Source organism: Artemia sp. Qi Xiang Cuo, chromosome 14, assembly GCF_049724085.1.
Source record: "Artemia sp. Qi Xiang Cuo chromosome 14, ASM4972408v1, whole genome shotgun sequence".
Classification (NCBI taxonomy): domain Eukaryota; kingdom Metazoa; phylum Arthropoda; class Branchiopoda; order Anostraca; family Artemiidae; genus Artemia; species Artemia sp. Qi Xiang Cuo.
This window is the reverse complement of record NC_142807.1, coordinates 31,665,488-31,678,048: the sequence shown is the minus strand read 5'-3', so window position 1 is coordinate 31,678,048 and position 12,561 is coordinate 31,665,488. Positions and strand designations below refer to the sequence as shown.

The 12,561-nt window shown below is 36.8% G+C and overlaps 1 protein-coding gene across 1 annotated transcript in view; it reads right to left on the bottom strand.

The window, feature by feature from the left end:
- LOC148944366 (uncharacterized) overlaps positions 1 to 12,561 on the bottom strand; it is a 469,003-nt gene that overhangs the window by 211,474 nt on the left and 244,968 nt on the right. Inside the window, exon 11 of the mRNA XM_089099911.1 lies at positions 1,115 to 1,203. Within this exon, the coding sequence (XP_088956037.1) occupies positions 1,115 to 1,203 (89 nt within the window). The remainder of the gene's footprint in view (positions 1 to 1,114; positions 1,204 to 12,561) is intronic.

The following is a 12,561-nucleotide window of genomic DNA, read 5'->3' as shown; positions in this document are numbered from 1 at the left end:
CATAAAATCCACCATTTCCATTTAAACGCCAATAAGATTAAGTTACTAGTGATACTTGACTCCACCTCCTATAAACTCGCTAACAAACAGCTAATTATGATTTCCAGGTGCCCCGGTAGAGAAGAAGAAAAAAAAGGAGAAAAATAGGATATATTGGTGCTGCTCAAGCAACAAAAGGGGATTTACCTTCTTTTCAAGGCTTGGGGTTGTAATTTTCTTGTAGCCTACTAAGCTTTGAGAATTGCAAATCAAAGGGTGAATTTTTTGGTTTGCTAAGATGCCATTTTCAAATCCTACGCAACTGAAAGTATGTAATATCGTATGTAACATATTGCTGTAACATTTTTACAGTAATATAGGCTACATTCTCATAGTGTGTTTTGATTTAGTTCTACATCACTCTAAACGTTTGTTGTAGGTTTCAGCTTAATACCCTTATTTTCAGCAGTAGCAATAGTTGCACTAGTAAAAAAAAAAATTTACATTACATTTCAATTAAAAAAAGGTTACAAAAGCAGAAGTAAGTTCACAGTAAAAGACAAACGTCACCAAAAACCCTTGAGGTGAGATGCCACAGAGGTGTGATGCAGACAGTTCAACAAGGATGCCTTAAAACCAAATTATTTTAATTTTTAGACACTCGACTTTGGAATAAACAAGTTCCAAAGAAATAAAAAGCATTGATCGTGACGAGTCATGTGCAACTATTTTTGAAGAAGAATATGTAAAAATAGCTTGATTTGAGGGAATTTCCTAAAAACCTTCTAAGGGAGAAAAATTTATTTGGTGATAAGTTTCTGAGTGATTGCAACCTTGAGTATAGCCGCCATTAGCTTGTAATTAGCATATATTGGCACAGTAGGTTATGACTAATATCAAAACTAAAAATATATCTTTGTTAAGGATGTTGTAAAATATATGCAAGAAAAAAGTATGCTAACTTTATTAAAATCTTATCGGCTGTCTTCATTCAATTTTCAGAAATCTACGAATAATGGAAAGTCTTTAGTATAGTTCAGAATGAACAGGCTCCCTCTTATAGAGTAACCATTTAATCTACAAAGTAACTCTAAAATAAATTAGATCTCAAGCAATAAAATGCTTCAAGACTTACCTTTTCCGCAAGATGAGCCATAACTAAGAGAAGACTCTCTTGATCCTCTTGGAGATAATGGCGGTGTAAAACTTTCTCTTTTATTACTCCTAAAAGTAAAATTCATTTAAATCGTTCACTAGACCCACAGTTTTTTTCAATGATATCACTGTCGAAGTGACAGTACTTAGCTTGAAGCTTATTCAATATTAACAATTATCGTTTTTGTTGTTGCCTAAAGTATGGCTGCTTTTGGCCTTCAATGTGTTATTTATTCATCCCTCCCCCCCCCTCCCCCCCGAGGCATTCCATATGGTAGGTTACGTCATAGAAGCTTTGGAGGGGGCTTAATCAACAGATAGTTAAAATATCTAGTGCCCTGTTAAGGGTCAAATATAATCGGAGGATGACGATATAGTGACTATTAGAGCAACTAGCCCCTCAAGACGTTATTACGCAAACCTGGGTTTTTACAAAATACTATAATAGACTTGTATGGTATATTACCCCTGTTTCTTACCTAATCGGGGAATCTTTGTTTACTTATGCAAATGCTTTCTTCAGGATTTCTTTGGTTGTTGCGTAATTGGACTTGTTAGTGTTCAGGGTCCACGGGGAATCCCCACTTGTAAAAAATTGATCCTAGTCCAATGTTTACATGTGAAGATGACGTAATCTTGCGTAGCTTGTTTTGGTTCCTTGGGACCTTTATAATCCAGCAAAAAAAAGGTTTTGAAGGTCAACGACACGTGACATGTTAGATCTTACGGTTCACTCACCACAGTACTGAGAGATAGTTCAGTGTGTCAACATTGAGGATATTGTTCTTGGCATTTTGTTTACTAATGGATGTTTTTACTCTATTCGATATTGAATGCACTAGCAATGGCAAAATAAACCTAGAGTGATTATCGTAGCAGTAGAAATTATAAGGGGTTGTCGGCTAACCCTAGAATGGTGAGAGTTGTTTGTACGATATGTAATATCATTGAGCAATTTCAAGTAAGAAGAACAGTCATGTTTTACAGTAAAGGTGAAAACAATGCACATAAATAGATTACGAGACGATTTAAATGCATTAGTGAAATATATTGAACACGATAACCTGAATCAATATATAAAAAAGGAGTGAGCTTCATTTCGGGAATAATAAGAGAGCCTGATTTTTACGACATCACTGTGAAGATACTGGCTACTATGATTATAAACCTACTTACTTGTTTTTGGCTGTTACAGAAAGTGATTCTTCATATGAGAATATCGCGTGTGATATTGCTTCAAATTAGCAAATTCAAACTCGTGAATTTTATAATATGAATAAAAATAGTATTATTTACTTTATAAGTAGATATAATAAAAATGAAGCTATATTATATTGTAAAAAATTTGACCCTGACTCTGCATGCCAAGAGGAGTACAAGTTTAATCCTGGTGAACTGCCGCCACTTATCGTTGTCGATGGTTAGCTATACGTGGAAGAAGAAATCAAAGGAATGAAGGCTTTTTTGTACATACAAATTTTATTAATAAACAAATTCACAGACACTTTTAAAGCATTTCACACTTAGGGCAATGAAATTTATATTATACAGTAGAAAAGGATATTTTCAACTAGACGTGCATCTTCATTCAATCGAGTCATTCAATCGAGGATTGTCGAGATAAATGCTGAGAAATGAAATGTAAGTATATCCACGACTACGAAAAAAAATGTAATAGAGCATGAAAACCACAGGTTTTGGTTGATAAATCTAGTACTAGCATGCGATTTTAAATAATGGATTTTCCACTTTGCTCAAGAAAGGTTTTGATGTGAGGCATTTAGAAAACATAACATGGGCAAAGAGCCTTGACGAATTCAATATTCTTTGTTGTTTGAAGATGCACGTCCAATGCCCCGTCTTTACAGTTGATGGACTACTATTAACAATGCTAAGGGTATTGTTAGCATTTTGAATATAGTCGAGAAAATCCAAGGGTATGCTATATGATTTGTATTTGGACATGTAGGGATGTAAATTGAATACATTGATTAATTGATTTGTGTTCATGCTGCCATGTCTAATAGAACACTGCCATCAGGGGTAATTACCAAATACGTTTCCAATTAATTCAGCGAGATTAATGCTTATACTCTCCGTCAATGGCTCGCCACAAGTACACTCTAAACGTACTGTGCCCGTTAGGACAAGATTCATATCTTGAGTACCAGACAAATTCCATACAATTATGCCTGGAGTTTTTGCGAAGATTTCATCGCTATACCAGTTTCAAAAAATTGTTAATCTTGCTCTAGGGATTGCATTGTCAATTAATACAGGGTCCTATAGAATTTATCAAAGCATAACTTGTAGAGTGGAACATTTACTTTCATAGGCAGCAGCGCTGCATAAGTAAAGAACGACGTTGTCACAATGTGTTTATTTCTTCAGCCGGGCACTTTGTATCGAAGGAATTGTTGTAGAAACTTCGAAAAGGGCTCATTTGATTGGAAATTGGAGTGGCTAGTTCCATTTTTAATAGTCGAAAGTGATTGGAGGGCAACTAGCCCCCCTCACGCCCATCATTCCCCCGAACACATCCAATCAAAATTTTGAGATAGCCATTTTGTTTCAGCGTGGTCGATTTTCCAGATAGAAAATATGTTTTTGAGGAGGATAAACCCCCAAAACCCTCGGGGACGGGTTTTAAGTTATGCCATGAGGGCATATAACAACGATGTTGGAACAATGTACTATGTATTATTTTTTTTTCCTTTAGAGTAGGTCACTTCATATGAAAAGGGTCGTCGTAGAAACTTCAAAGGGGGCTCATTCGATTGGAAATTGAGAGTTCGAGTGCCCTTTTTCATAGTCGAAAGTGATTGGAGGGCAACTAGCCCCCCCCCCATGCCCATCATTCCCCCAAACACCTCCAATAAAAATTTTGAGATAGCCATTTTGTTCAGCGTAGTTGATTTCCAGATAGAAAATATGTTTTTAAGGAGGACACTCCCCCACAATCCTCAGGTCAAGGGTTTTAAGTTATGTCCTGGGGCTATATAAGGTTTTTATACAAGGCGTTGTCTTAGAAACTTCAAAACAGAATCATTCGATTAGAAATTCGAAGGGTTAGTACCCTTTTTAATAGTCGAAAGTGATTGGAGGGCAACTAGCCCCCACGCCCATCATTCCCCCAAACACATCCAATTAAAATTTTGAGATAGCCATTTTGTTCAGCGTAGTTAATTTCCAAATAGAAAATATGTTTTTGAGGAGGAAACTCCCACACAACCCTCAGGGCAATGGATTTAAGTTATGCCCTGGGGGCATAACTTAAAAAGGTTTTTATAGAAGATGGTGTCGTAGAAAAAAGGCTCATTCGATCGGAAATTCAAACGGATAGTGCCCTTTTTGATAATCGAAACTGATTGGAGAGCAAATTACCCCCCCCCCCCCCACGCCCATAATTTCCCCAAACACATCCAATCAAAATTTTGAGATATCCATTTTGTTCAGCATAGTTGATTTCCAGATAGAAAATATGTTTTTGAGGAGTACACTCCCCCACAACCCTTGGGGCAACTGTTTTAACTTATGACCTGAGGGTATATAAGAACGATGTTGGCACAATGTACTATTTATTATTTTTTCCTTAAGAGCTGGGCACTTCATATGGAAGGGGTCGTCATAAAAACTTCAAAAGGGGCTCATTCGACTGAAAATTTGAAGGGCAAGTACCCTTATTAATAGTCGAAAGTGATTGGAGGGCAACTAGCGCGCCCCCCCCCACGCCCATCATTCCCCCAAACACATCCAATGAAAATTGTGAGATAGCCATTTCTTTCAGCGTAGTTGATTTCCAGATACAAAATATGTTTTTGAGGAGGACACTCCCCTACAACCCTCAGGGCAAGGGTTTTAACTTATGCCCTGTGGGCATATAAGGTTTTTTTATAGAAAGCATTGCCGTAGAAACTTGAGATAGCCATTTTGTTCAGCGTAGTTGATTTCCAGATAAAAAGCATATTTTTAAGGAGGACACATCCCCAAAACCTTCAGGGCAAGGGTTATAAGTTATGCCCTGGGGGCATATAAGGTTTTTATTGAAATCTTTGTCGTAGAAACTTGAAAAAGGGCTCATTCTATTTGAAATTCAAAGAGATAGTACCCTTTTTAATAGTCGAAAGGGATGTGAGGGCAACTAAACCCCCTCTCACGCCCACCTTTTCCCCAAACACATCCAATCAAAGTTTTTAGAATGCGATTTTATTCAACGTAGTTGAAAGTTTTGAAAATTAGGTCTTTAAGGATGAAAACACCTCCCCCCACAGCCCTCAGGGCAAGGGTTGTAAGTTATGCCGTGGGGAATATAACGGGCTCATTCAATTGGAAATTGAAAGGGCTAGTGCCTTTTTTAATAGTTGAAACTGATTGAATAGCGACTAACGCCCATCTCACGCCCATCATTTTCCAAAACACATCCAGTCAAAATTTTGAGATATCTATTTTGTTCAACGTAGTTGAAAGTTCTGGAAATTAGGTCTTTTAGGATGATTAATTTAAAAACTTTTTCCACAAAATAAGTTTTTCAAAGAAAAGTAAAGAACTCCATTAAACAAAAAATAAGCAAAAATAAAGTCAAGTAGTCTACCAAGCGTGAAACTACCACAAATCAGCATCGATAAATAAATGAAACCCAAAACGAACAGAAATTACAATTAATAACCGAGTCAAATAATCAACTCAAAACGAGCAGAAATTAACATAAGTTGGGCGCAAAACCCCTATGCCTTCCCAAGGCCAGTACAAAATTTGTACTTTGCTGAAAAAATATAAATGTTTTTACTTTTTTAATTTTAATAAATCAAATAATATTAACATTTTGATTACTATATATCAGTATATGTATATTTAACTGTTAATGTACATTCATTTGTATTTTTCCAGTAAAGTGCAAATTTTTGTCTGGCCTTGGGAAGTTATAGCGGTTTTGCGCCCAACTTATGTTAATTTCTGCTCGTTTCGAGTTTGACTCAGTTATTTATTGTAATTTCTGTTCGTTTCAGGTTTCATTTATTTATCGATGCTGATTTATGGTAGTTTCACGCTTGATAGATAATTTGATTTTATTTTTGCTCATTTTGTGTTTAATCGAGTTCTTTACTTTTCTTTGAAAAACTTATTTTGTGGAAAAAGTTTTTTAATTAACTTCTGTTCGTTTTATTTTGACATAGTATTTTCAGGGAAAAAGAAAATAATACTTTAAATCTTTTCTTTTCTTAAGACTTTAAGGCTTGGCCTGCTATTTGTATGCTGTAAAAAAATTTCCAGCAATTTTAACAACATACACCCTTTTGAAAATCTGGAAACAAATAGTACTGTTTAATTTAGTTTCATACCTCCTCTAGTTGACCTGAAATGGAAAACTTGAAACAATTCGCAAAAAAACCCGTTTACTTTCTTTGATAGATTGGATACACTTACGCTCTTTTGATTTGGTTAAATTCTAAGAGCAGAAGTAGCCCCGAAAGTTTGAACATAATACCCTCAGTCGTTCTTGGGATACTGCTGAGATGCCTTATTGGGAATTAGCATTATTACAGTGTATTTTGATTTAATCTTAAGGAAAAATTTAGTTTTTAAACATAATGGGCAAATGAGAGAAGGGGCGTGGGAGGGTGGGAGTGGAAGGGGAATTAGTTATGCTCCAATCACTTTCGACTATTAAAAAGGACATCAGCCCTTTCTATTTTCAATCGAATGAGCCCTTTTCGAAGTTCCCACGACAACTCCTTCAATACGAAGTGCTCTGGTCTAAACAACAACAACAACAAAAAATATCACTAATCACTTTCGTCCATTAAAAAGGGTACTAGCCCTTTGAATTTCAAATCGAATTAGCCTTTTTTCAAGTTTTCGTATTTCAATACGAAAAAATGCCCCCAGGGCATACATTATAAGCCTTGCCCTGAAGACTATGGGGGGAGTATCCTGCTCAAACGTATAATTCCTGAACTTTGAACTGCGTGGAACAAAATGGCTATCTCAAAATCTTTATTGAATGTGTTTGGGAAAATTGTGGACGTGAGAGGGGCGTTAGTCGCTCTCCAATTACTTTCAACTATTAAGAAAGGCACTAGCCCTTTCAATTTCCAATTGAATGAGCCCTTTTGAAGTTTTTACGCTTTCAATAAAAACCTTATACGCCCCAGGCCATAATTTACAACCCTTGCCCTGAGGGCTAGGGGGGCTGTTATCCTCAAAGAACTAATTTCCAGAACTTAAAACAGCGTAGAATAAAACTGGTATCTCAAAGTTTTGATTAGATGTATTTGATGAAAAGGTGGGCGTGAGAGGCGGGTTAGTTGCCCTCTAATCACTTTCAACTATTAAAAAGGGCACTAGCCCTTTGAATTTCCAGTCAAATGAGCCTTTTCTAAAGTTTCTACGACAACGCTTTCTATAAAAAACCTTATATGTCCCAAGGCATAACGTAAAACCTTGCCCTAAGGGCTGTAGGGGACTGTCCTCAAGAACATAATTTCTATCTGGAAGTCAACTACGCTAAAAAAATGGCTATCTCAAAATTTTGATTGGATGTGTTTCGGGAAATGTTGGGCGTGGAAGGGGAGTTAGTCGCCTTCCAATCACTTTCGAATATTAAAAATAGCAAAAGCCACTCCAATTTCAAATTGAATGAGCGCTTTTCGAAGTTTCTACGACAACTTCTTCGATACGAAGTGCCCTGCTCTTAAAGGAAAAAATTAATAAATGATACATTGTACCAACACGGTTGTTATATGCCCCCAGGGCATAACTTAAAACCCTTGCCCTGAGGGTTGTGGGGGAGTTTCATCCTCTTTACTTAGTCCTCGTTTCTTGTCTTGTTCTCGAATGTCCCCGTTCTTTACTAAGGCAGCGCAATCGCGCTGCCTATGATTTACACAACAACTTTCTATATATACCTTATATGCTCCCAGGGCATAACTTACAACCCTTGCACTGAGGGCTTTGAGGGGGTTATCTTCCTAAAATACCTAATTTCCAGAACGTTCAACTACGTTGAACAAAATGGATATCTCAAAACTTTGATTGGATGTGTTGTGGAAAATGATGGGCGTGAGAGGGGCGTTAGTCGCTATCCAATTACTTTCAACTATTAAAAAAGGAAATAGCCCTTTCAATTTCCAATTGAATGACCCCTTTTGAAGTTTCTACGACAACGCTTTCAATAAAAACTTTATATACCCCAGAACATACCTTACAACTCTTGTACTGAGGGCTCTGAGGGGATTATAATCCTAAAAGAAAAAATTTTCAGAATTTTTAACTACGTTGAACAAAATGGATATCTCAAAATTTTAATTCGATGTGTTTGGGAAAATGATGGGCATGAGAGGGGTGTTAGTCGCTATCAAACCACTTTCAGCTATTAAAAAATATTATAGGGACTTAGTGACTCCCTAAGCACAGTTCTGTTTATGCAGGAGAAAACAGAATCCTTTACCGAGCATGAAGTTCCTCTGGTATTTCAATATCAATTTCAAAACCATCCTTGTGGTCCATTCTCCTAAACAGTGGCAATGTCGGGAAAACTTGAATCACAAGGATTGTCCAGCTATTCGTAATTCACACACAGTAAATAGTAGTGACACATTGCCGACGGATAAAAGGAGTTCATATCCGTAAAAAACGCATTCAGATTTTCAACGGTCGATTATCCTCCAGTCGGATTGGTTTCCAGGACAGGAGCCCCATGAAAAACATACCCTCCCCTCATGGACCTCTCTGCAAATAAGTGCCGATCCACATCGGTAATCCGGCCTATTTGTTTTTGACTGATTTTAAGAATTAAATACGTCACCATATGAGGAGTTGAAAAATAATACCCTAAATCCAACCCAAATTCCTCTAAATTATATCCGTGTTTTTATAGACAATATCCCGCAACGTCAATGCATCAGTTAAAGGTACATTTTACAGTAGTCCTCGCAATTTTTACACCTTCCTTTGCCCCAAGATTTTCTAGCAGATTCATAGTCAGCAGCGAGGCATTGACGATCGTGAAGTAAACCATAAAAACCTTCGATGGGTGACAATTTTTTCTCAAGTATCCCCGAGGCACAACTGTAGTACTCGTTGGGATGTATGCCCTTACTCGTCAATAAATCATACATTTCATCTGCAAAGTGCTGTTTAAGGCGGAGGAAGCTATAAAAATCGTCCCTTTTATGTGTTCAAATTAATGGACCTAACGATTTAAAGAAAAAACTATAGGAATCTAAAAATCAGATTTGATTCAAGTAGGTATTATTATTTTCAACCATTATTTATTTGAATTTTAAGAGCAGCAACTTCTCAGATGATTTTGGTATGATATTATATGAAAAAGACCCATGCGCCATCTAAAACTTCACCTTTCTACAAACGTGCCAACGCTGGTAATATGAATTTCAAATCATAGTTGGAATTGTGCATGTAATCCGGTAGAAAGTATTGTTGCTTAACATTGAAATTACAAGGTTTATGTGCCAGTCCATGTATGTTACTTCCCGCTGATAAAATAGTATTAGTTAAATGATCAGGGTCCCTGACTGGCCTGTCCCTCTACCAATAACAACTTTACCCATACAAACCCATCACATTTCTTAATTTTCAATTGCCAACTCGTTCTCTGGTTTTAGATTCATTGGATAGTTTACATTGCGCAGCCGTAAAATTTATTTATTGGCAATTTTAATAAGTGCAACTATTGCTGCTCCTACAAAATCTTCCCTACTCAATTTCTCAAATAAATATACCGAATATATGGTATTAATCGAGTCTCTTGGCGAATGGGCATAAGATATTGCAAAGGCTTCATGTAATTTAACTTGATCCAAGTTTGATGAATCTTAAGCGTCCATGAGTTTGGTTTCTATGTCCAACGCTACCTTGTCGCTCTGTAAGAGTGAATTCTGTAAATGCTTGAATCGCAAGATGGCATTTTCACCCAAAATCATCTCAATGAACTGGTACCAATGACGATTACAGTGCCTCAAGCGATGTTTTAATTTGAACTCTTGAGGTTTTAACTTGAAAGATTTCTTGAAACACACATTGGACAATCACATTGGAGAATTGCAAGTACCATTAAGTTTTTTACCCTCACTTAAAACCTGACTAATATTGGGAATAAGAAAAATGTCTAAGTGAATAGGGATCTGTGGCTGGCTCGTGAAGAAGCCATACCCAATGTTTCACCGATTCAATGGATGGAGTCCTCACTTAATATATTACCCCCGTTTTATCTTTAAGTTGCCCCTATTCATACTGTTTCATGTTGCAGCACTGTAACACCAATCTTTAAATGCTCGTTTGCTCTCTTAAAAATGTCTATCCCCTTAAGTCTTACAGGATATTGCCCATTTAAACAGTTATAATAAACTTTTGACAACTCTGCCCCTTCTCCACCCCCGTTAACTGCCAAAAAATCCAAATTTGTATTAGTGGCATCGTTGAGAGTGGGTTTATGTCCTGACACGGCGACCGCATACTTGCACCACTTTAAGCTTGTACTGTACCGAAAGCGTTTTAAACCTCTAAAAACCTTTAAATCAGCTTATATTGCATAAAATTACCCTTCACCCTCCCGTCTCTTAAACAAATCATTTTTTTAATTTTGTAACATTTATATCTAACTAGTTGGACAAACAAAACGACTAAACCGCTTCCCATCTAATTGTTATTTTTCACCCTATTAAAATAGTTCCCACCACGTCCTAAAAGAAAAACCCTCAAAAATGGGGAAGTCCAGATGCCTGCATTTCAGTTTGCAGGTAGTGCAAGTACAATTCACCTGACTTTTCAGTTTTAAAAAAATGTTTTTTGAACGATGGATGCTTTTTTGCTATCCCTAGCTCCCGCCTCCCTAACTTGTTTTTCAAGAAGGGCCCAAATCTTTCCCCCATAGGAGTGGACTATGTCAACTGGATCCGTATGAAAACTACCACTTGTAAGAGAATTGAAGGGGTCTTCGAACTCAGCTCTAAGGACATAAACAATACGCAAGGCGGGGTCGGCTATCTGCAATACTAGCAAAATAGGGGTTGATCCTGCACCACTTTGTCCTCCCTTACCTTCATCACTGTCACTCTGAGGGTTGGAAAATGTTTCTTTCAGTACCGTCTCGACTTTGCTATGTGGTTGTTGATCTAAAAAATGGTCTAAAAAATCTGATCGAAGCCGAGATCCCTCACGAAAGCGTCTAAATCAAAATTGGGGGAAGCTATACTATTAGAACTCACCCCCACATGAGAAATTCCTCCCGCTAGATTTTCATGGGACCCGTACATAGACTGTTGTCAAAGAAAAGGAAAGAAAAGGGAAAGAAAAGGAAAGAAAAGGGGAAAATTATGAAAAATGTTTTTCAAAGAATAGGAAAGAAAAAGTTTACAAATGTTGTTTTAAAGAAACTGCCATCATTCCGCAGCCAGAATTTTATTGAGGCTAAAAGTGCCTCGTTTCCAGGCCAGAAATTAAAATTGGTGCAATATTAACGGCAATCAATTGAGAATATAGAGTATCGCTTGGACGTAAGATTCGCACTTTTTTGGATGATAAAATAATTTAAGGATGATAAAACAGGCATGGTACATGCTTCAAAATACCCTCCCAGGACATACTTTAGTTACTAGACATATCCCTGAAAGTCTCATTTTCCCAACCTAACCCCTTATCAAGATAGAAAAAAACATGGGTAAACTAGAATTTTAGCAATTTATGGGGAGGGGTAGGCTACTTTGTTTATTACAGTCAACTTCTTACGAGAAATAAACATAATAAATATAATAGGCTAGAGATAAACCCATACAATCAGCAAACGTTTAGTCTGTGGCATAGGGTTACATCGGGCCTTATTAAGGGGGTTGGAGCTCTCACACAATAATTCATTATTAAACTCAAAAACGTCCCAATGTTTACCTAGCTTTATTTTTTATAGGAGAAAATAAGGTTCACAACCTCATTAATGCGTATTTATACTACATTTATTTAACCATTTAACGCAAATTAACAATTTTCTTAGGCAGGAAATTCAATATAGAATGCAGGTGTTTAAAACGACCCTATTGTGGACAAGTAACGTGCAATAGCTGACGTTGACCGCTTAAAATGGGAGCACTCATATTTGAACAAGAGAATAGGCCACCCCTCTAAAACATTAAATATATAGCATAGAAAAATACCTCTTCAATTTAACCATCGACTCCCAATTTTAACGAGCAATAAATATGTTTTTTTCCTGAATATTTTCTTCTTTTCATAATTGCATTTCTGATGGAATTTGACTGACAATTCAGCAAACAAAGCGACGAAGCTTTACCCATTGGCGTAATGCCGGCTGTTTGCTAGAAACTAACCCTTTACCTGACGGGTGTTGTAATTAAAGATTAGCGTAAATATCTGTTTTTCTAATGTTTCTCCAGCAGATAGACTATGCTTCAATGT